Consider the following 26,228-nt stretch of genomic DNA (forward strand, 5'->3'; position numbering starts at 1 on the left):
TAACTGATTAGTTGTCTTAAATCCTGTATCTCATCAGGATATTTGGTTTGTTCCTTTGGCTGGGCCATCTCTTCCAGTTTCTTAGTTCAGCTTATAATTTTTTGCTGATGTCTAGGCATCTGCATATATTGGTGAATTTACTCTGATGGTTAATTTCTCTCTCCTGCCTAGTGGTGGTGGTGTTTTTTTTTCCTCACAGTACTTCTTTGATATTTGGTTTAACTTATTCTAAGTCTTTAAAATTGCCCATCTTAAGTCATTAAAATCAGGCCAAGGACTCACTAATGAGACACAGAGTTTCTCCCAGGAGTTCAGGTTAAGAGAGAGCTAAAAGCAGTTTTTCTCCTTGCAGTTTCCTGGTCAGTCAGCAGATGCACTTGTCAGTGAACCTTTCCATGGAGGTGTTTCTTTCAACCTCCTCTTTCCCATGTTTCTTGTTTGGCCAGAGTGGATATTCAAAGTTGGCTCTGCTGACTGAATTCACCAAAGAGAAGCTCTCTGATGCATCCTCCCTCATCCCTTGTAACAGCGGACAGGGAGGAAGATGCCTGTTCCCCTCTCAGTTGTCTGCAGTGAGCCAGGATTTTTATAGAGGTAAAAATTCTTAAGGATGGGGAATGGGTGCCCTTCCTGACTGCTATGTGTTTGTTCTTTTGGGTTCTTTGTGTCTCTGTCCCTTGCCCTCCTGGGGGTTGCACAGCACTGTCCTGGTCTGTTGACCCGCAAAGCAGGTCTCTCAGACAGCTTTTGGCCCTTTAGTCATTGTTTTTATGAGAGATTTGAGCCCTGTCTGCCTACTCCAACTACTTCCTTCCTGGAACTACTTTGATTACTATTTTAATATATACTATCAGAAGTGATTCTCATATCACTCTAGTAACTAGAGAACTATTTCCAAGTTGTTATACAACTGGTAATGTACTCTTATTGCACAGTTTTTCACACAAATCCACAGAGAAGTAGTAAACTATCATCTAATTCAGAGTGAGCAAACCCTCTGCTATTTCCCTTCCCATCTATAGCAACCATCTCTGCTGTATCACGGTACTCTTTTCTTATGAAGTTGTACAAAATAATTCTTTTTGTAGTACTCTAGGCAGCCACTCCCAATCAAGCTGAGATGACTGAAAGCAAGCTTATACTTATTTGCTGTTGTTCTGCTATATATGTCACCAACATATCTAAAAGAATATAGCAAAAGCTGTCAAATTGTTTGCCTTGTTGTTTATTTGGTGAATGTTTTGGCAATTTGGGCAGCTTTTTTGTCAAGTATGATGGTGAAGGTGAAGAACTGAAAGGAGTACTGTGCAATATCTACCTGACAAGAGGGCAAAATAAAGGGCTAATTTCACTTCAGTTTTCTTCTCATCCTTTCTCTCTGCTGGGCAAAAACAAAATCTATTGTAAAGAATCATTTACTTTAGAAAATTATTTTAACCCAGTTTTAAAAACTGCCATTGACAATGGACATAGCTTTGTTTTATATAGAATATTTCTCTGTAACAATAGTACCATAGGGCTCAATAAAAAGATAAATGATATCATTCATTCAGTCCTTCTAAAAATATATACTGAGTGCCCATACTCTTGGTGTAAGGAATACAGTACTGAATAATGAATGGATACTCTACAGTATTCTGGTAGGTCTGACAAGGGGTTGGCATTAAGTATCACTCCTTTTATGTATAGACCAGTCTCAAAACTGTCTGGGGGGAAGCAGATGTGGCTCAGGTAACTGAGTTCCTGCCTACCACATGGGAGGTTGCTGGTTCGGGTCCCAGTGCCTCCTAAAGAAGACAGCAAGCTGATGCTACAAGATGACACAACAAGAGATGAGGAGGAGGAAAAACAAGAGACACAACAAAGCAGGGGCGGAGGTGGCTCAAGTGATAAGGCACCCCCCCACACACACATAGGAGGTCCTGGGTTCGGCTCCCAGTGCCTCCTAAAAAGAAACAAAGAAGACGAATAGACACAGCAAGTGCAAACAACAAGAGAGGTGGGGAGAAATAAATAAAATAAATCTTAAAAAGCAGAAAACAGAAAAAAATGTCTGGGAATATTTGAAGAACTCTTCAAAAATCATGTTTGAAGATACCTGTAAAAGACCCTTAGACTTGTATCAGGCTCAAAAATCCTTTGCAAAAGCACTTGAATTTGGTCACAATTGTACAGGCCTGCCTGGGGGTGGGGTGGGATGAGGAGATGGTCATAGAAGGTAACTGGAAGGAAACATAAGGGACATCTGAAAGGAAAAGCACCACAAGAGATCAGTTTGGCAGACTGAGTTTGAGCAGAAACTTCATCTGCTGATTGGGGAGGTAATGATGGCAGGCACTATATACGTTTGCTAGGTACTACTGGAAGGAGCGGTCAGGACTTAAAGGAAAGAACTGTACCACTAAGGGGTCTAACTCTTGGCTGTGGGAAACCTATCTGGACACAAGGAGCCAAAAGAGTTGCTCTGCTAATTGAAGAGAAAGCATACAGCAAGGGAGTTAGCAGTCACGAAGAAGCCACTGGCAAGATGAACTGTGAGCAAACCAAGGGTATCAGAATAGCAGCAATAAATAGAGCTGAGAATTGAAGGGCTAATAGAGCTGAAAGATCAAAGAGCAATAGGCACCATTTCCACATGGATCTTTAGAAGGAAAACCGGAGAGGAAATTTTCAAGAAAACAAGATAAATGCTTTGCTACTCAAGAGTAAAGGAGGCTCTGACCAGTAAGATCTGGGAAACCTGAGTGAAGCCTGGGAAATATCCATTATAGATCAAAGAGTTAAAACAAAATATTATGCCTTTCTGACTGGTAAACTAGGTCCAACTGGCACCATTTATTCATATGACTACACAGGTAATGATACTATAGTGGGAAGCAGATTTGGCTCAGTGGATAGAGTGTCCGCCTACCACATGGGAGGTCCACGGTTCAAACCCAGGGCCTCCTAACCCGTGTGGTGAAACTGGCCCATGCGCAGTGTTGCTGTGCACAAGGAGTGCCGTGCCATGCAGGGGTGTCCCCTGCATAGGGAAGCCTCACGCACAAGGAGTGCACCCAGTAAGGAGAGCCGCCCTGCTCAAGAAAAGCACAGCCCACCCAGGAGTGGTGCCACATACACAAAGAGCTGACGCAGCAAGATGATGCAACAAAAAGAGACACAGATTCCTGGTGCCGCTGACAAGAAGACAAGCAGACAGAGATGAACACACAGCGAATGGACACAGAGAGTAGACAATGGGGGGAAAGGGGAGATAAATAAATAAAGCAAATCTTTAAAAAAAAAAAGATACTATACTGAAGGTTGCTGATGATCTTTTAAAAAGGATCAATCACAGTGACAGGTTTGAGAAAGAATTACAGAAGGAGATATATTAGTACCTTTTCATAATTGAAAACAGATGCAGGAAATATTTAAATAATTTCTTATAGAACAGTTATTTGCTAAATCACATATTTTCTATAAATGTATAATTAACAATTGCCAAATAAAATAAGCAAGCTCTTCTTACATTGCAATGGTTGTTGGAAAAGCCTTAGAACTACTGTCTTGTACAAATTTTCATCTTTAATCAACAATTCTGCTGCTTCCAAATTCACTGGATTTTCTACCACTGGATTAGAAAGCATAACCTATAGGGAAAAATAACACAGTTTTTAAAGTAAAAGTTTTCTCAGAGCAAAAGATCAAAACATTACACATAACATTCAACAAGTATTTATTAAATGCCTACTGTGTATCAACCTGGGTATAGATAAGAAAATAAATGAAACATGGTGCCTACTCTTAAGAAACTCTTTATCTATCTTGGTTTTACACTATTCGTTCATAACCCAAAGTAAGTTATGAGGTCCTTTTGGTAACTTATTCCTTCCTACCATATAAATTTAAACAGGATTTATGTGTAAAGGAAACTATCATTAGGAAATACTGAAATATTTCTTTTACATAGGTTTAAAACATAAAACCTTACATTTTAGCCTGAGATCATAGCCAGATCATTGATGAACAAACACATGTACTGAGGCTTGGGCACATTTCAACATCCATCCAGATCATTGAATGATTCATCTGGCACCTGTAGTTGCTTTATTGCAGTGGTAACAAATTATCACAAACATAGAAGATTAAAATAAAAATAACAAAAATGTATCAGCTAATATTTCTGTAGGTGATAAGTCTAGGGTGGTTGGACTGGTTCCTCTAATCAGATTTAACAAGACCAAAATCAAGGTATTGGATGACTGGGTTCTTATCAGAAGGCTCAGGGAAGAATCTGATTCCAAACTCATTCAGGCTGTTGCTGGATTCAGTTCCTTATGGCTGTAGGACTGAGGTGACTGCTTCCTTCCTGATTACCAGCCAGGGGCCACCTATACTCCTGAAGGTCTCTTCTGTTCCTCGCATGTGGCCTCCTCTATCTCAAAGCCTGCAGTAGTATTGTTGCAGAAATTGAGAGATGTTCAATTATTTGTGTATAGAAAGGCTAGGACTCAGGAATAATTTTGGGAAGGAAAAAAAAGCTTTATTTATGACTGGCCAGGTTCCAAGCTTCTCATTCCAAAATCTGAGTCCGGAATAGAATTTTGAGTTCCCTTTTATACAGAAAAGTTATAAGGGTGGGGAGTTAAATGGTGCTTTTATGAAAGAAAATGACTTTCTTTGTTAGTTAAGTGTTTGTCTGAGTAGTAGATAGCTTTTGAATTAACATATTGCCCACATTCTGTGTAGATGTAACCTTGAATACACATCCTTCCTGAACATTCAAAGTCTAAAGGGCCTATATTACTTAAGTGGATTTCTAGGCACACTTGGATACAAAATTAGATAATTTTGAATTCATGCACAGGCTATATTATATTCCTCCTTCGAGGACAAGCTTAAGTTTATTTAAGCTTCGGCATCACTATTATCAGAGTCTCTCTAGACTAACTGGTATGTATATAGAATTTGCATTGCTAAATTGTTTTCTTGGGACTGGAGTCGTTGCCATGGTTACCAAGGGCAGGGCTGCAGCTTCTCAAGGCCCCACACAGCACAGCTCAGGACACATACAGCTCAGGTTTTCTATGAAGAGATGAACAGCCTCCCACCCATAGCCCACATCAGTATGACAATTCCTTTTCATGCTTGGAATCTCTCTACCCCTTAGGTTGCATCCCTTCTGCTTTATCTGACTGATCTTCTACCTACCTCCTCAGCTTTTAAGGGCTCATGTGATTCCTGTGGTTCCACCTGGATTGGTTTTTAATTGAAGAAGGGTAGGGATGGAGAAAGATGGGAATCTTGGGGGACATCTTTAGAATCCTACCTGCCACAATATCTATGTGTCTATATAAAGTAATAATTCTGCTAGTCCATGATCTTGTTTCTGGCTTCTCAAAATGACTGTTAGCCCCAAATGCAATTATTTATTCAATAATTCAGTATTTTGAATGTTATATCCATGGTGGCTTGGATCTACATACCCACGAAAAACATGTTCTTAACCTTAACCCACTCCTGTGGATGTGAATCCATTGTAATCCTTCTGATGCAGTTGCTTCAGCCCACCTAACTCAGGATAACTCTCTTTTTAAAAAATTACTTAATTATTTTTTAAATTGTCTTTTTTTAAAAAGATACATAGATCACACAAAATGTTACATAAAAAATACAGGAGGTTCCCACATACCCCATACCCCACCCACCCACTCCTCCCACATAAACAACCTCTTTCATTATTGTGGCACATTCACTGCATTTGGTGAATACATTTTGGAGCACTGCTGCACCACATGGATTATAGTTTACATTGTAGTTTACACTCTCCCCCAGTACATTCAGTGGGTTATGGCAGGATACATAATGTCCAGCGTCTGTCCCTGCAATATCATTTAGAAAACTCCAAGTCCCAAAAATGCCCCCACATCTCATCACTTCTTCCCTCTCCCTGCCCTCAGCAACTATCATGGTCACTTTCTCCAGATCAGTGCTACAGTTTCTTCCATGACTAGTCACAATAGTTCTATAGTAGAATAATGGTAAGTTCACACTAATCCATATTTTATTCCTCCATCCTGTGGACCCCAGGTTGGTGATGTCCACTCCATCTCTATATTGAGAGGGGTCTTAGAGCTTGAATGGTTGATGGATGTGATTCTCCTGCTTGGAGTTGTAGGTACTCTTGGTTCCCTGTTGTGGTGGTTGACCATATTCACCTCCCTGTTGGCTGACGTGTACAAGTCCAACAAACCAGAGAATAGGAGCTGCAACTCTGCTGAGGCTCAGGGCCCCAGCTGGCGCATGGCCAGTCCAGAGATGGAAGTCTCCTGGGTATACACCAGCCACAGGTTCAGTAAAAGTGACAGAAGAGGCATGTGTAGAAAGTTCACAATGGAGTCCAACTCCATCACACTCAGGAACACAAATTCCAAAGTAGGGCCCACTGACAAGGCACTGAACTCCAGAGCCAACTCCCATGATCGTAGAACAAAACCATGCAGAGAGAAAAAGCCATAGGGAGCATCCAGAAGCAGAAAGTCAATGGAACCCTAAAGAAAAAGGAGATGCCAGGAGAGATTGTCATGTGCCATGTGACAGAAAAGCCAAGGACCAAGGATTGCCAGCAGCCAGCTGAAGAATGCCACAGTCTTCTGGGAGAAAGCATCATTTTGATGATGGTTTGATTTTGGACTTCAACTAGCCTCAAAACTATGAGCCAATAAATTCCTGTTGTTTAAGTTAATCCATGCATGGTATTTGCTTTAGCAGCCAGGAAACTAAAACAATATGTTAGAAAAATGAACTATAAAATAAAATGAATTAAAATAATAAGAACCAAAATACCTAAGTGTAGATACAGGTCAATGTGGGCAATTGTGGCCTAAGATTCACATAAATGATGATAATCTTGCACTAATGAAAGCAAATATCTAATATCTGATATTTCAAAAGAAACGAGAACATTCTGCCATAACTTGAATTTTCTAGTTTTAAAAACACATTTGGGCTGTATTTCAAAGATTATTATAATTGCTTAAATAAGGATTCAGTGTGACCTGTCCTATACCTTTAAAAGGGTAGAAAGCAGATGAAACTTTATCTTCAAAAGCAAGCTTTTAGGGACTTCCAAGGAAGATGGAGGAGTAGAGAGTCCCAGGACTCGGGCCTTCCACTAAAACCACTATTAAACAGGCAGGAACAGTTTGAAACAACTATTTTGAAACTCCAGAGGCCAGAAAAACACAGTAAAGCATCTGGAGAAGAGAAAGAGGAAGAGGCCAATAAATTATGATAAAGAACTGTAAACTGCTCTCTTCCCACAGAGACTACCAGTGCCCATCTGCCACTCCTGTGGCAGCCTTCCATGAGGTCCATTCCCTGGCTAGCTGCTGCTGACAGAAAGAGACATAAAAATCCCTTTACCCGAGAATAGCATTGTGCACAGCCAAAAACTGATCACAGGCATTTTATTTTTATCTTTACTTTTAACATTATTTTTTTATTTTCAGGAGGTACCAGTGAAAACCAGGGACCTTGTACATGGGAAGCAGGTGCTCAATCACTGAGCTATACCCACTCCCCTGAACACCACTTTTAATTACCAAATTCAGATCACTGGGTCCCAGCTCTGAGGAAAGTTATTGTTTCAACCTGCCCTGCACAAAGTTGGCAGCAGCCATTGTTTCAGCCATCCCTGTACAGGAGCAGAGGCAGTGGAGATTTAACATTGCAGTGCTTCCTCAGGACTACGGGGGACAATTAACTAAAGAGCTGCATTTGCTGGGCAGGCCAGGAAAGTTCAGCTTTGGGGAGCCATCAGAGAAGCTTCTGGAACACTTCCTAACAACCCTCCACAGGGCACTTTGGAGCTGATCTACACTCCCTTTGTGGGTCCCTGGCCCTGTTTTGGCTGAAAAGTCTGAATTGGGAAAGCCTTCCCTAGAGTGACTCTCCTCTAAGAATTCGCCCTCTAGGCAAAAGCATCAGGAGACAAGGAAAGGGGTATAAAAAACTATACAGGGGGTTAACTACCAGGGCAGATGGCCCCTCTTTGGAAATGGTGTTTATGTGTGATGAATCTGGACTCAGATGGGATCTCCCTTCATAAGACTTTCATGCTAATGTGCTGGAGGTGCAGTTAATGTTGGGGTTTAAGATATATTTAGGGGATTTGAATCTCTGGACTGACAATGTGATAGCCAGATCCTGAGCCTCAACAGACTCCAGCACCTACAATCTGATTTATTGGACTTACCACACTCAGCTAAGATGGAGGTGAAGAAGGACAACCACCACACCATGGAGCCTAGAGTGATTACAACTGAAAATGGGAGGATTGCATCCAGCATCCAGGTGGAATCTGAGCCTCCTCTTGACATAAAGGTGCAATGGACACAACCAATCCAGTGTCCACATAGAAGAGGTGGCATTGGTTTGGGAAAAGTGGACATAATGGACAAAGGGTATGGGGAAAGGCAGGAAGAGATGAGAGGTGGAGGCGTCTTCGGGACATGGAGCTGCCCTGGATGGTGCTTCAGAGGTAATCACCGGACATTGTAAATCCTCACAGGGCCTACTTGATGGAATAGAGGAGAGTATGGGCCATGATGTGAACCAATGTATATGAGGTGCAGAGGTGCCCAAAGATGTACTTACCAAATCCAATGGATGTGTCATGATGATGGGAACGAGTGTTGTTGGGGGGGGGGAGAGGGGGGGTGGGGGGGTGGGGTTGAATGGGACCTCACATATATATTTTTAATGTAATATTATTACAAAGTCAATAAAAAATAAAAAAATTAAAAAAAAAAAAAAAAAACTATACAGGTAGACAAAAGCTTGCCAGGTTCAGAATTGGGAGAGGGAGTTTTGTCCCCTGAGAAACAGAGGGGATAATCAAACTCCTGTAAACAGGGAACTTCTAAAACAACTAACAAGGAAAAGCCCAAGACAAAACAGAGGTCCAGTAAGGTAGATCTTCCTGATAGGAGGGCTGAAACTCAAGTAAATCTCTATCTCATCACCAGCTGGTTACAAAATACATCCAGTAAGACTGTCTTTCAAAAATGAGGTTGAGATTAAGACATTCTCAGATAAACAAAAGCTGAGAGAGTACATCACCACTAGTCCTGCCCTACAAGCAATGCTAAAGGGATTTCTTCTGACTGAAAAGAAGGGACACTAGGCTGTGATTCAAGCAGCATAAAGAAAAAAAGACCTCTGGTAAAGGCAACCATTAGAGTAATTATAAATGCCAGTACTATTTTATTGTATTGTTTGGTATGTTACTTCACTTCTTACTTCCTAGAGGTGCTAAAATAAGAAAGCATAAAAAATAAAGATAGGGAAGTGGATGTGGCTCAAGTGAATGGGCTCCCATCTACCATATGGGCAGTCCCAAGTTCATTTCACAAGGCCTTCTGGTAAAGGTGAGCTGGCCCATGTGGAGAGCTGGCCCATGAAGAAAGCTGGCCTATGCAACGAGCTGATGTAACAAGATGACACAACAAAAAGACACAGAGGAAAAACAATGAGAGACACAACAAACCAGGGAGCTGAGGTGGTTAAGTGATTGAGTGCCTCTCTCCCATGTCAGAAGGCCCCAGGATTGGTTCCTAGTGCCTCCTAAAGAGAAGAGAAGACAAGCAGACACAGAATGTGCAGCAAATGGGCACATACAGCAGACAGTTAGTGTAGTTGGCAAAGGGTAGGGGGAGATAAATAAAAAACAAATAAATCTTTTTAAAAAAATTAATGATAAATCTAGGATTTTTATACTTAAAATGTACAAAGATATCAGTGGTAAAAAGTACAAAAAGATTTTGTGGGGACAGAGGGATACAGGAAAAGTATATGTGCATGCTATTGAAGTTAAGTTGGTATCAAACCAAATATAATTGTTATATATTTAGGATGTTAAATTTTAATCCTATGGTAACCACAAGGAAATCAGATGAAAAATATATCCAGATAGAAATGATAAGATATTCAATATGGTACAACATAAGAAAGCAAATAAATGTAAAAGTAGGCTTTAACATAAGTGAAGGACAAAAAAGGTATAAGACTTATAAAGGCTAAGTAGCAGAATGGCAGAAAAAAGATCTGTATTATCAGTAGTGATTTTAAATATAAATGGACTAAACTTTACAGTCAAAATGCAGAGATTGGCAGAATGGATAACAAAGCATGACACAACCATTCGCTGCCTGCAAGAGACTCACCATAAAGTCAAAGATACAGGTAGGGTGACAGTGAAAGGATGGAAAAAATATACCATGCAAGTAGTAATCAAAAGAGAGTTGGTGTGGCTATAATATTATTGGATAAAATAGACTTTAATTCAAAAACAGTTACTAGGGACAAAGATGTTCATTACACACCAATAAAGGATTCAATTCAACAAGAAGATGTAACAATTATAAATATATATGCATTTAACAGCAGGGTCACAAAATATATGAAGCAAATACTGACATATTTACAGGAAGAAACTGATGGTTCTACATTAGTAGCAGGAGACTTTAACATACCACTCTCAATAATGGATAGAACATGTAGTCAGAAGATCAGTAAGAAAGTACAGGACTTGAATGATATACTAAACCAATTAGCTCTAATAGACATATAAAGAACACTGCACCCAATGAAAACTGAATACACATGTGCATATCTCGAGTGCACATGCGTCATTCTCCAGGATAGACCATCCTTTAGGTAAGAAGGCAAGTTCTCAATAAATTAAAATAATTGATATCATACAATGCATATTCTCTGACCACAACAGAATGAAGCAAGAAATCAATAATAGAGGGAGAAATGGAAAATTCACAAATATGTGGAAGTTAAATAACATACTCTTAAATCACCATTTAGTTAAAGAGGACATCAGAAGTGAAATTAGGAAACACCTTAACGTTAATGAATATGAAAATACACCATACCAAAACTTATGGGAGGCAATGAAGGCAATGCGGAGAGGGAAATATATAGCTCTAAATGCTTACATTAAAGAAAAAGGTCAGGTTTAGTTTAGCAAACTAAACCCAAATTAAGCAGAAGGCTGGAAATAACAAAGATTAGAGCAGAGATACCTGAAATGGAGGGAAAATAAACAATAGAATAAAGAAAACCAAAAGTTGGTTCTTTGAAAAGATCAACAATCCTTTAGCTAGACTGACAAAGAAAAAGAGAAGATACAAATAATGAAACTCAGAAATGAGAAGAGGGACATTACTACAGATAATCTGCTGAAATAAAGAAGTCTATATAGGGATACTATGAAAAACAGTATGTCAATAAATTAGATAACCTAGCTGAAATGGATAATTCTTAGAAACACACAAACTACCTATACTGACTCAGAAGAAACAGAAAATTTCAGCAAACCAATTACTAGTAAGTAGATTGAATAAGTAATAAAAAATCTCCCCACAAAGAAAAGCCCAGGACCAGATGGTTTCATAGGGGAATTCTACCAAATATTCCAAGAAGTCAACTACAATTCTGCTAGGATCAGGAACAAAAGAAGGACACCCACTGTCACCTCAGTTATTTAACATTGTACTGGATGCTCCTGCCAGAGTAATTAGGCAAGAAAATGAAATAAAAGGCATCCAAACTGGAAAGGAAGATATGTTCCTACATACAGAAAATACTGAAAAAAATCCAAAACAAAGCTCCTAGAGCTAATGAATTCAGCAAAGTGATAGAGTACAAATCAATATCCAAAAATCAGTAGTATTTCTATACATAAGCAATGAACAAAAGTAACAAGAAATTGAAAAATTCCATTCTCAATAGCAACTAAAAGAATCAAATACCTGGGAATAAATCTAACCAAGGACATAAATGACTTGTACACAGAAAACTATGAAACATTACTAAAAGAAATTAAAGAAAACCTAAATTAATGGGAGGATATCCCAAGATCATGGACTAGAAGACTAAATATTATTAAGATGTCAATTCTTTTTGAAGCAATTTATAGATTCAAAGAAATTCCAATCAAAATTCCAACCATCTTCTTTGCAGAAAAGCCTATCATCAAATTTATATGGAAGAGTAAGGGGCCCCAAATAGCTAAAGCCAGCTTGAAAAGGAAGAATGAAGTTGGAGGACTCATACTTCCCAATCTTAAAACTTACTAATTAATAAGTTTACTTATTGACTTAAACAAATTGAGCAGACTCATTGAGGTAGAATCTGGAAAATAGGCTATCAGGAGACAGAAAGGGAGTTGAAGGTTGTGAGTCAATGCTCAATATGGACAAAATCTATGAAAAGGTGGGATGGGGTGGTTGGGCAGTAGATAGGGGTGATGGTGGGTTCGAGGGTGCAGGAATATGAGGGGGAGTAGAGTGGGGGCTTGGGTTGGACTATTTATGGGAATTGGCAGGAGGGTTGGAAGAAGGAAGAGGTGAACTCTGGGGATTTACAGGTCTGTGGATAAAACTACAATGGTGGGAACAACCAGCAAGATGGTGGCAGAGTAAGGGGCTCCAAGAGTCAGCTTGTGCTACAGTGCTGTTAGGAATCACCCAAGCTATATAAAGCACCTGTTTGGGGGCTCCAGGACACCAGAAGAGCATCCTGCCAACATTCTTCAAAGAATGGCAGGAGGAGACTGCCCATCTTCAGAGAAGATTCGTGAGTAAAGTACTCCACTCTGTGGAGGTCAATGCCATCCTCCACTAGCAGCCCAGTCCACCTTGAGGGCTATTCCATGACTCAAGTTGGAAGCTCCACTTATCAAAAATGGGGGAGGAAGAGACCATTGGGCACCAGCTTCAGCTATTGATTAGTCAATTCAGTGGGCTAAAGTATAATCCTAAGAATGGTTAAAGTTTGAACCAGTCCAAGTCAGAAAGAGGCCCATAGCCACCATTTTAACTCTACCCCCAGTATGAGGGGAAGCAGGAGGACTGAAAATCACAGTGCTGGTAGGGCCAGCTTCTTTTCACTCAGATTGGATTGCAGCTCTAGCCTAAACCCTAGCCCCACCTCTGGCATGGAGGAAGCTGGGGAGACGGGGGAGGGCCTGTACCAGCCTTTCTGGGAAAATACAGGACACATCAGAGGAGCTGGTGATCATTCCACTCTGGAGGTACAAGCTGCCTCAGGAGCTATTCTGTGGCTGGAGTTGGAAACTCCATTTCCCAAAAACAGGGGAGGAAGAGATGGTTGGCCACCAATTTCAGCTACTGATTAGTAAATTTGGCTGGCTAAAGTATAACCCTAAGAACAGCTTAAGTGAGAACCTGTCCAAGTCGGAAAGAAACCAGTAGCCACCATTTTGACTCTTCCCCCAGCATGAGGGGAAGCCAGGCTAACTGAAGACCACAGTGATGGTAGGGACCGGCTTCTTTCCACCCAGATTGGACTGCAGCTCTAACCTAGGCATCAGCCCCACCTTTGGCAGGGAGGAAGGTGGTGGGAACTGCACCAGCCTCTCAGGGTAACTCTATGTATATTCAGCTGGCACAGACTGAATAGTTGGAAGTTTACCAGGGCCAATGCGGTCATTTTGGACCCACACAGCATAGATTGCTGCCCACCCACACCAGCAGCTCTAGGCCCACCCCAGGCAGGGGAGGAAGGGACTTGAAGCTTCATCAGGCTCCCTGGGCAACTAAAGTCTAGGCCTGCATGACATGATTACAAATGGCTGTGGCTCTGTCCCTACCCCTGGCAAAGGGAAAGGTCAGTCCCTGGGGCAATGTGGGTAGCTTGAGCCTCCACAGCTTACAGCACCAAATACATCCTTGGCACCTACTACACAAACAGCAAGGGAGAAAGGGCAAGAAAGCCCTACATTATATAGAGAAACTGTATCCAGAATAAATACATCTAGGAAGCCTGATGCTTAGACATCAACAAAAAATTACAATCTATAACAAGAAACAGGAAGATATGGCCCAGTGAAAAGAACAAGATAAGCCTCCAGATGACATAAAGGAGTTAAGACAACTAATCATAGATGTTCAAACAAACCTCCTTCATAAATTCACTGAGATGGCTAGAGAGATTAAGTATATTAAGAAGACATTGGATGAGCACAAAAAAGAATTTGAAGGCATACATAGAAAAACAGCAGATCTTACAGGAATGAAAGGTGCAATAAATGAAATAAAAAATACACTGGAATCATATAACAGCAGATTTGAGGAGGCAGAAGAAAGGATCGGTGAGTTTGAAAAAAATGGCCTCTGAAAGTCAACATATAAAAGAACAGATGAAGAAAAGAATGGAAAAATTGAACAAAGTCTCAGGGAACTAAATGACAGCAAGAAATGTGCAAACATATGTGTCATGGGTGTCTCAGAGTAGAAGGGAAAAGGGTTGAAGGAATATTTGAAGAAATAATGTAGAAAATTTCCCAACCCTATTGAAGGACATATATATCTGTGTCCAAGAAGCACACTGTTCTCCCATCCAAATAATCTGAAGAGACCAACTCTGAGACACATACTAGTCAGAATGTCAAATGCTAAAGACAAAGAGAGAATTCTGAGAGCAGCAAAAGAAAAGCAATGCATCACATATAAGGGATACCCAATAAGATTAAGTGCTGATGTCTCCTCAGAAACCATGGAGGCAAGAAGAGAGTGGTATCTTTAAGATACTGTCAGAAAAAAACTTCCAGCCAAGAATCTTATATCCAGTACGATTGTCTTTCAAAAATGAGGGTGAGTTTAGAATAATCACAGATAAACAGAAACTGAGAGAAGTTTGTAATCAAGAGACCGGCTTTGCAGCAAATACTAAACGCTGTGCTACAATCTCAAAAGAAAGTCTTGGAAGAAGAAAGATTATATCAGTAAAAGTAACAAAGTGTCAAAAGAGTGGTGAAAATAAAATGTGACAGATAAAACCCAAAGGTCAAAATGGGTGAAATACGAACTGCCTTTACAGTGATAACATTGAATGTTTTCTTTTGTGTTTTTAAAAAATTTCTTCCCTCCCCCATTCCCTCGTTTGTCTGCTCTCTGAGTCCATTTGCTGTGTGTTCTTCTGTGTCTGCTTGTACTACTCATTAGATAGCTCTGGAAATCAATCCTGGGAACTTCCAGAGTGGGAGAGTGGCGATTACTCTCTTGCACCAACTCAACTCCCTATTCTGCTATGTCTTCTTATTTTCTCTCCTCTGTGTCTCTTGTTGCATCGCTTTGCTGCACCAGCTCTTTGTGTCGGCTGGCAATCCTGCACAGGGCAGCTTTCCTGCAGGATGACATTCCTATGCAAGGCAGCATTCCCATGCAGGGTGGCACTCCGTGTGGGTCAGCTTGCCACATGGGCCAGATTGTCCTCACCAGGAGGCCCTGGGCATTGAACCCTGGACATCCTATATGGTAGTCAGGAGTCCAATAGGTTGAGCCACATACGTTTCCCAACATTGAAGGTTAATGGATTAAACTCCCCAATCAAAAGACAAACACTGGAAGAATGGATAAGAAAATATGAGCCACCTATTTACTGTCTGCAAGAGCCTCACCTTAGTCCCAAAGATACCAGCAGACTGAAGGTGAAAGGCTGGAAAAAGCTACTCCACAAATGCAGTAATAAAATTTTTAAAAAGCCAGATTAGCTATACTTTTATCAGATGAAATAGACCTTAAAAGACACTAGTAATGTGCAATCTGAAGAGAAAGTCAAGGGGAAAAATTCCATTTACAATAGTGACTAAAAGAATCAAATATTTAGGAATAAACTTAGCCAAAGATGCAAAGCACTTTTATTCAGAAAACTATAAAGCATTGTTAAAAGAAATTTTTTAAAGACCTAAATAATTGGAAGAACATTCCATGCTCACGGACTGGAAGACTAAATATTATTAAGATGTGGATTCTACCCATATTTCAATGCTACCCCAATAAAAATTCTACCAGCATTTTAAAAATAAATGGAATACATGATTATCAAATTTACTTGGAAGAGTAAGGGGCCCCAAATAATCAGAAACATCTTTAAAAGGTAAAACAAAGTTGGAGGACTTTCACTTTCAGATTTTAACTCATATTACCTAGCTACAGTGGTAAAAATAGCATGGTACTGACATAAAGACAGACATATGGACCAATGGAACCGAACTGATGGTTCAGAAACAGACCCTAACATCTATGGTCAAGTAATTTTTGACAAGCCTGTCAAACCCACTCAGCTTGGGCAGAACAGTCCATTCAACAAAAGGTGCTGAGAGAACTGAATATCCATAGCCAAAAGAAAGGAAAAGGACCCCTATCTTACACCTTATACAAAAATTAACTCAAAATGGATCAAAATTCTAAATATAAAAGCAAGAACCATAAAGATTCTAGAAGAAAATGTAGGAAAACATCATCAAGACCTGGTGGCAGGTGGTGGATTCTTAAAGGAGATAAGAGGAGGACTGAGATGGAATACTGGTGATTAATGTATGCAGAAGTTTTAATTAACTTTATTGTAAAAGTGTAGACATGTATAGAGTTGATAGTAACACATTAAATGAGTAACCACTGATTTATAAATGAGAATGTGGCTGGAAAGGGTAGTCTAGGGATGTAAATGTCAATTGAAAGAAAGCTAGAGAATAATTTAAGGAATGAATAACACAGTAAACCCAGAGGTGGATGAGAATTGTGGTTGATGGTACAGATGCAAGAGTATCCTTTGTGAGCTAAAGCAGATGTACTCATTACTGCAGGATGTTGGGAATGTGGAGAAGTATGGGAAAACTACAACTAGAGTGAACTATGGACTGTGGTTAACAGTAGTACTGTAATATTCATGCATCTATGCCAAAGATGTACTGTGTTGATAATGGGGGAGTATGGAAAAAGTGTGCCAAATGTGCGTTATGGACCATGATTAGTGGTTAATAGTCTGATGATATTATCTCATTATCTGTAACAAATGTTCTACCACAGTGTGGGTATCGTATGGGAATTCTGCACATGTGCATGATTGTTTTGTAAGTTCACAACTTCTGTAATAAAGGTATACTTAAAAAATAATAATAGGATGGGTTGGGGGGAAAATACACCAAATGTAAGATATGGGCTACAGTTAGTAGTAAGATTTTGATGACATTCTTTCATATGTGTAACAAATGTCTCACAACAATGCAAAGTGTTGGTGTGGTGTGATGTATGCAACCCCTCTATGATGTTATGTAAGTTTGCTTTGTAAGTTCACAACTTTCATGACACACTTATTGTTTATGTATGTTCCTGCATAAATGAAATAATAATAATAGTAATAATAATAATAGGGTGGGTTGGGGGAAAAATATACCAAATGTGACATACTTTGGTTAGTAGTAATATTTTGAGGATGCGCTTTAATCATTAGTTAAACATGTTTCATAACAATGCAAGATATTGGTGTGGGGTGAGGTATGAGAGCCCTGTATGATGTTATGTATGTTTGTTTTGTAAGTTCACAACTACTACTATACACTTATTGTTTGTGTATGTTTTTGTATGAGTAATATATGTTAATTAAAAAAAACTACAATGGTGGGAATGTTCTTTTGGCAAATATGGCATGGGAGGATTACTGGTGCAGGGCATTGGGGGTGGGATGATATGTGGGATAGGGTGCACTTGGGGCATGCCTTTATGGAATATCAAAGTGTTCATCTTATCATACTGTGTTATCAGTGGGTGGAGACCCACATAATAAACAAGAAAATATTAAACTCCCATTCTAGGGAGTCCTGTTATGTTCCCAATTAGAGGGGAAAGAATCTCTTGAGAACATGGGCATTGCCTAATAATAGAAAACAGACCAGGGAACGGATGTGGCTCAAGCGGTTAAGTGCCTGCTTCCCATGTGGGGGGTCCAGGTTTGTTTCCCAGTGTGTCCCGGCAACAAAAATAAAACAACAAGCAAACAAATGAAGGGAGCCAATTCAGGGGAGCTGATGTGGCTTGGTGGTTGAGCGCCAGCTTCCCACATGTGAGGGACCGGATTCAAGCCCCAGCTATCAGGGAGAAAAAAAACAACAGACCAATATGTCAAGCCCTCAATATTATTGCATGCAACTATGAATCTTATTCTTCCAAAATTGAAACTTAATGGTTACCACAGGTTCTGAGGGGAAGGGGAGGAAAGAATAGAATAATGGAACATAGCACATTTTCAGGGCATTGGAACTGTTCTGCATGATCTTGAAGTGATGGATACAGGCCATTTTAAATTTTGTCAAAACCTATAAAAGTGTACGGGTAAAATGTAAACCAGTGACCATGGTTAGTAGCAATGCTTCAATATTAGTACATCATTGTAACAAATGTACCATACACATGTAAAATGTTATTAATGGGGGAGAGTGGGAGAGTGGGAGGGGTTGGGGTATATGGAATCCCCTATATTTTCTAAGTGACTTTTCTATAACCTAAAGCTTCTTTAATAAAATGAAAAAAATAAGATATTGGGGGAACACACAGAAGAAATTTCCACTGTACATAAAAGGTAACAACAGATCCTAATGTGATGAAAGATACAATGGAAAAAATTTTTATTAAAAAAAATTTATTACAAAGCTACGTAGTCAAGACAGCATGGTACTGGCATAGGGACAGAATATAGAGCAATAGAATAGAATTGAGAGCTCAGAAGTCAACCATCATTTATGGCCAAATGATTTCGAATAAGATGGCAAAGACCACTCAACTGGGAAAAAATAATCTCTTCAAGAAATGGTGCTGAGAAACCTGGATATACATTTGCAGAAAAAGGAGGATCACCTACCTCACATCATATACAAAAATTAAACTTTGTCAAGACCTTGTGGTAGATGGTAGTTTCTTAAACCTTACACTCAAGGCATGAGCAATAAATGAAAAAAAAAAATAGATAAATGGGACTTTCTCAAAACTAAAAACTTTTGCACCTCAAAGACTTTGTCAGGGGGAAACGGACTTTGGCCCAGTGGTTAGGGCGTCCGTCTACCATATGGGAGGTCCGCGGTTCAAACCCCGGACCTCCTTGACCCGTGTGGAGCTGGCCATGCGCAGCGCTGATGCGCGCAAGGAGTGCCGTGCCACGCAAGGGTGTCCCCCGCGTGGGGGAGCCCCACGCGCAAGGAGTGCGCCCGTGAGGAGGGCCGCCCAGCGTGAAAAGAAAGAGCAGCCTGCCCAGGAATGGCGCCGCCCACACTTTCCCTGCCGCTGACGACAACAGAAGCGGACAAAGAGACAAGACGCAGCAAACAGACACCAAGAACAGACAACCAGGGGAGGGGGGGAAATTAAATAAATAAATAAATCTTTAAAAAAAAAAAAAAGACTTTGTCAGGAAAGTCAGGGAAGTGGATGTGGCTCAATCACTTGGGTGCCCACCAACCAGAGGGAGATGCCAGGTTCGGTCCTGGTTCCTTTTAAAAACAGACGCCCTCATCCTCGGCAACAAGCTAGGTACCTGTACTCTGCCACAAGGAACTAGACACCCATACCATGTAGCAATGAGCTAGATACCCGTAGCCCTCCGCAAGGAGCAGATGCCTAAACAAGCAGATGCCACAAGCCAGCAGATGCTGCAAACTGTGGGGAGCAGATATGGCTCAGGCTATTAGGCACTTGTCTCCCATGTAGGAGGTCCCAGGTTCAGTTCCCAGTGCCTCCTGGAGAAGGCAAACAAACAATGAGCAGACAGATGAGAGAACCATCTGGTGGAGGGAGGAGATAAATAAAAAATAAAATAAATAAAGCAAATAAATAAATCATAAAAAAAAAAGTCAGGGAGCAGATGTAGCTCAAGTGGTTGAGCACCTGCTTCCCATGTATGAGGTCCTGGGTTCAATCTCTGGTACCTCAAAAAAAAAAGTAAACAGGCAGCCTATTCAATGGAAGAAAATATTTGAAAACCACATATCTAATAAGGGTTTTATATCCATGTTATATAACGAGATTGTAAGACTCAATGATAAAAAGCAACCCAATTAAAAAGTGGGTGAAAGACTTGAAAAGACAGTTTTCCCAAAGAGGAATATAAATGGCCAAAATGCACATGAAAAAAATGTTCAACATCATTAGCTATTAGGGAAATGCAGATCAAAACTACAATGAGATATCATTTCACACCTTACAGAATGGCCATTATTAAAAAAAAAAGCACATACACAGAAAACTACAAGTGTTAGAGAGGATGTGGAGAGAGGAACACTCCTTCTCTGTTGGTGAAAATGTAGAATGGTGTAGTCTCTGTGGAAGACAGTTTGGCAGTACCTCAAGAAGCTGAATATAGAACTGCCATATAATCCAGTAATACCACTGTCAGAAATATATTCAGAGGAACTGAAAGAAGGACATGAACTGACATTTGATGTTCATAGCAGCATTACTCACAATTGCTAAAATATGGAACCAGTCTGTGTCCATTAATTGATGTACAGATAAATAAAATCTGGTATATACACACACACACACACACACACAATGGAATACTATTCAGCTATAAAAAGAAGTGAAACCAGGGTGCATATGACAACATAGATGAACCTTGATATTATTTTGAGTGAAATAAGCCAGCCATCAAAGGAAATATATTGTATGGTCTCATTAATATGAAACAAATACAATGAGTAAACTCACAGGGCTAAATTCTGGAGTATATGTTACTAGGAGATTGAAAGTGGGTTTAGAATGGGACTGAGGCTTAAGGTATGCAGAATTTTTAGTAAGGTTTACTGTAAAAGTGTGAAAATGAATAGAGTTGATACTATCACATTATAATGATATAACTTACACTGCTGATTTTTAAAGGTGATTGTGGCTGAAAGGGGTAGTCTGTGGATGTAATATTTCAATTGAAAGGAAGCTAGAGAATAATCTAGGATATGTATAACAATGATTTTGTGGTGGATGAATATTGTGGTTAATAGTATAAATAAATATAAGAACGTTCTTTTAAGAACTGTTAAGAATATGGTTATAAATGGGAAAATTACAACTGATGTAACTTATGTATGATAATTAACAGTAATATTGTTATATTTTTGCAGCAATGGCAAAGAAGATACATCAATTCTAAGGGACAACAATGGAGAGTAAAAGAGGGTATGGGATTTTTCTTTTGGGTAATGAAAACCTTCTAAAATTGACTGAGGTGATGACAGCCCAGCTCTTTAATGAATATAAGAGCCACTGAGTGTATACTTTGAATGGATTGTAGAAAGCATGGGACTATATAACACAGAATCCTGTGGTGGATGATGGACTGTGGTTAACAGAAGAAATAGGAGAACATTCTCTCAAAAACTATAAAAAATATATAATACTAATATGAGGAGTTAATAATTAGGTGGGTTGGAGGAAAACTACACCAGATGTAAGATATGGAACATAGCAGTAACATTTTGACCATGATCTTTCACAGTTTTTAACAAATGTTTCACAATGCAAAGTATTCTTGGTGGGGTGATGTATGGGAGTCCTGTATGATGATATGCATGCTTGTTTTATAAGTTCACAACTTTCACTCTACACTTGTTGTTTATGTATGTTCATGTATGAATGATACACTTCAATAAAATGCCATTTAAAATTTTATTTTTTTAAAATTCTCAATTGAGAAAGATTATTTTTGCCAACAAATAGTGCTGGGAAACTGGATCGCCATTTACAAAAAGAAATAGGAAAAAAAAAAAAAAGGGAGGACCCTTACCTCACACTGTGTACAAAAATCAACTCAAAATGCTTCAAAGACCTAAATACAAGATCTAGAACTATCAAACCCCTAGAAGAAAATGAAGGGAGTCATCTTCAGGACCTTGTGTTAGGCAATGGTTTCTTAGGACTTTATAACCAAAACACAAGCAACAAAAGAAAAAATAGATAAACGGGACCTCATCAAAATTAACTTTTGGTCCTCAAAGGACTTTGTAATGAAAGTGAAAAGACAACCTACACAATGAGAGAAAATATTTGGAATTGACATATCTTATATACGATGAATATCAAGTATTTATAAAGAATCCCTTCAAATTAACAAAAAGACAAACAACCCAACTAAAAATTGGGTAAACGACTTGAGCAGACATCTCTCTAAAGAAGATATACAGTGAAGCAGATGTGGCTCAAGTGATAGGGCTTCTGCCTACCATATGGGAGGACCCAGGTTTGATCCCTGGGGCCTCCTGGTGAAAAAGAAAAAAAAGCATGCCTCTGCAGTGACCAGTGCCTGTGCGGTGAGCCAAATTCCTGCACGAGAGCCCGTGCAGCAAGCCAAGTGCCCGCATGAGTGCCTGCGTGGTGAGCTAAGTGCCCACACAGGAGCCTGCATGGTGAGACAAGTGCCTGTGTAGTGAGCTGAGTGCCTGCACAAGTACCTGCATGGTGAGTCAGTGCCTGCGCAAATGAGTCACACAGCAAAATGATGACACAACAAAAGAGAGACAAAGGGGAGAGTCAACGTGAAGCACAGTAGAAACCAGGAACCTAGGTGGTGCAGGTGACAGGGAATCTCTCCACATCAGAAGTCCTTAAGTTCATATTCCAGTGAATCCAAGAGGAGAAAAATGAGAAGAGAAGACAAAAAGAGAAATAGATACAGAAGATCTCACAGCAAATTGATACAGACAGCAAAAACAGCAGGGCGAGAGGAGGGGGAGGGTGGAGGGAAGAAAAAAAAAGTTAAAGATATACAAATGGCCAGAAAACACATGAAAAGTTGTTCAACATCATTAACCATCAGGGAAATGTAAATCAAAACCATAGTGAGGGGGAAGCAGACTCGGCCCAATGGATAGGGCATCTGCCTATCACATGGGAGGTCCGTGGTTCAAACCCCGGGGCCTTCTTGACCCATGCGGAGCTGGCCCATGTGCAGTGCTGATGCGCAAGGAGTGCCGTGCCACGCAGGGGTGTTCCCCACGTAAGGGAGCCCCACGCACAAGAAGTGCGCCCCGTAAGGAGAGCCACCCAGCGTGAAAGAAAGTGCAGCCTGACCAGGAGTGGCACTGCACACAGGGAGAGCTGACTCAAGATGATGCAACAAAAAGAAACACAGATTCCCGGTGCCGTTGATAAGGACAGAAGCGGTCACAGAAAAACACATAGCGAATGGACACAGAGAGCAGACAACTGGGGAGGGGAAAGGGAGAGAAATAAATAAAAAATAAATCTTTAAAAAAAACCACAAGAGATAATATTTCATACCCACTAGAATGGCTACTATTTAAAAAAATGGTGGAGAGGATGTGGAGAAATAGGAGCATGCATTCATTGCTGGTGGCATTTAATATGATGCAGCCACTAGGGAAAACAGTTTTGTAGTTCCTCAGAAAGTTAATTATAGAATTACCGTATGACTGAGTAATCCTACTTCTAATTATATACCCAAAAGTATTGAAAGCAGGGACTCAAACAGATATTTGCACATCAATGTTCAGAGCAGCATTATTTACAATTGCCAAAAGATGGAAGCAACCCAAGTGTCCATCAACCAATGAACAGATAAAGAAAATGTGGTATATACATACAATGGAATATTATTCAGCTGTAAAAAGGAATGAAGATATATGTGACAACATGGATGAAAACATCATGTTGAGTGAAATAAACCAGACACAAAAGGACAAATATTTTTAAGATCTCACATATATGAAATAACTAGAATAAGGAAATTCAGAATCATTATCTAGAATACAGGTCACCAGGGGAAGGTGTGAGGGTAGGGAATGGGAAGTTTTCACTTAAAGTGTTCCTATTTGGAATGATTGAAATGTTGTTAATGAAAAGTTATGATGGTAGCACAATATTGTGAATGCAATTAACAGCACTGAAATATGTATCTAAATATTATTCAAAGGAGAAATGTTAGATTGTATATAAGGTAAGAGAATAAAATAAAATTTAAAAATCCATGGCACTACACAAACAGCCCAAAGTTAAACCATGGGTTTTAATACTGCAATTATAAAAATATGCTATCATCAATTGTCACAAATGTTCCACACCAATGCATCTTGTTGTTGGTGTGGTATATGCAAATCCTGTATTTTATGTATGATTGTTCTATAAACCCATAACTTCTCTAATAAAGGAAAATAAAATTTTAAAAAAATTTTAAATGAAGCTTTTGATCTTTGGAGCGATAATCTTACTGAGAGAGGCATATTTAGTAAAGTTTTCTCAGTATTCCTCTCATTAACCAGTGTGACTAAGACCTATTCATACAATGTGTACTCGAGCTATTAATTGTACTTAATGATTTTCAAGGACTGGTAATATAAAGTATATATTAAAATGTACAAATCAGACAGCCTGCTAAAATAGTAAAAAATAATAGTAACTTTTAAATTAATCATGCGAAAGCATAGAATAACATTAAAAATTCTTCAGAGGATAAATATAATAACGTGCACCTTTAGTTAACTACACCAGTAGGTACATTTAAAAATATCTAATTAATTAAAGCACCATGGATTTCAAATTTATTCTATGGATAGGTGTTGAGCAATATATATCTTGGTGAAAGAATCAATTTTCCAAAAAATTAAGGTTATAAATAATTAAGGTGGAGGCGATTCATATATTTAGGCTCTAAATATTTTAAATATCATTTCAAGTATCATGCCTTTGAATAGTATGATAATTATAGATGGGTATTATCTGTCTTTCAAAGATGATCTAAGTTTGCATGGTCCATTATAGTAGGCACTAGTCACATGTTGCAATTTCAGTTTAAATTACTTAAAATAAAATTAAAAAACCCTCAGTTCCACACTTCAAGTTCTCAGCAGCTACATGTGGCTAATGGCTACTGATTTGGACAGTGCTGAGCTCAAACATTTCTATCCATGCAGAAAGTTCTATTGTACAGCATTGACCTTCAAAGGACTATTAAACAGCCATGAAAATACTAATTTTAGCAATATGGAAATTACTTGAGATAAAAGTGAAAAAGAAATAGACTCTCTAATTTATCCATACATAATTGCGACAAAGGAAAAGTTCAGGTTCATTTATTAATTCATTTAATTTAGTACCTACCAAGTGTCAGCATCATCCTGTGTACGTACCGGGAAATCAAAGATGAACTAGATCTGACCTTTACCTCACAAAGCCTTGAAGTACAATGGAGAAGACAAATAAGAATATAGAGTGTGCTTTACAGTATTAGAGTGCTCTGATAGAAATCTGCTTAGGGTACTATTGGGCAGGTAGCAAAGGGAGCCCTCCAAAAAACAAAGCTATCAATTCTACCCAGAAAAAAATCAGGAAAAGCATCACAGGAGGACCCATTTGGCTGGTCTCTTTCAACATGAGCAGTTACTTCCTCGGCTGAGGAAAATGGAAGATGAGTTGCCAGTAAGATGAGGCACTAGACTACACACTTGTTAAGGTCTGAGGATTGCTCAGGTTTGTAATTTAGAGACTACAATTTTATAAATGCTTTTTTGACCTGAAATGAACCATGCAGTGTGAGCAAAGAAAAGCATGAAGATATACATAGGTGTGGGATTGCATGATGGGTTAGGGAGAGTCTGAAACCCAAGTATGAGAAGTAGATCATCATTTGTTATGCAAAGGAATTTGGACTTACCCTGTAGATAATGGGACAAACACTGTAGGACACATAAACACAGAAGAAAAGATCAGAAGGAAATGCTAATAACAGAGGTATTATTTATATAAGTATATATATATAATATATATATAATCATTATCGATGATTTTCTTTTCCTTTCCAGTACCTTAAAATCTTTTGGTAATGAGGCATGTTTTATAAATTTACTTGAAAAATAAAAAGACAAATAACTGTGCCATCTTCTGGCCTTACATGAATGTACTTTGGGCAATACTTTGCTATAACCTTAATAGTAATAAGAATTGTAATATTAATTAGCTTTTATTGAATTAATTTTCTTAGGCTGAGCATTTTTCTAAGTACTTTACATGTATTAATTCATTTATGCCTCACAACAATCACATGAAGTAGTTACTAATAATAGCCCCATTTAACTGATGAAAAAATTGAGGGTTTGAGAAGTGAGGAATCTTGCCCAAGGTTATGAAGGTATTGGGAGGCAGAACCAGGTTGTAAAACCAAATAATCTAATCTCAGAGTCCCAAAATTACCTTTTATTAAATTATTCTGCAATTCAAAATTTTTACCAATTCATTCTGGTGTGCCCTCAGTCATTGCATTCTGGAAAAATTCAGACAGACCATAGTTTAGTTGGAAGAGAGGAATATGACAAATTTGGAAAGAATACAAAAGATCAACCCCAGGTATCTGCATATTGCTCTCACTCACTT

General features: G+C 39.1%; 1 protein-coding gene across 5 annotated transcripts in view; it reads right to left on the reverse strand.

The window, feature by feature from the left end:
* UBE2U (ubiquitin conjugating enzyme E2 U) overlaps window positions 1–26,228 on the reverse strand; it is a 123,777-nt gene that overhangs the window by 66,300 nt on the left and 31,249 nt on the right. For all 5 annotated transcript variants that reach the window (XM_023586150.3, XM_004483664.4, XM_071217415.1 and 2 more), the window contains exon 5: window positions 3,512–3,632. In XM_023586150.3, coding sequence (XP_023441918.2) covers window positions 3,512–3,632 — 121 coding nt within the window. The remainder of the gene's footprint in view (window positions 1–3,511; window positions 3,633–26,228) is intronic.

This window comes from Dasypus novemcinctus, chromosome 9 (assembly GCF_030445035.2).
Source record: "Dasypus novemcinctus isolate mDasNov1 chromosome 9, mDasNov1.1.hap2, whole genome shotgun sequence".
Taxonomy (NCBI): domain Eukaryota; kingdom Metazoa; phylum Chordata; class Mammalia; order Cingulata; family Dasypodidae; genus Dasypus; species Dasypus novemcinctus.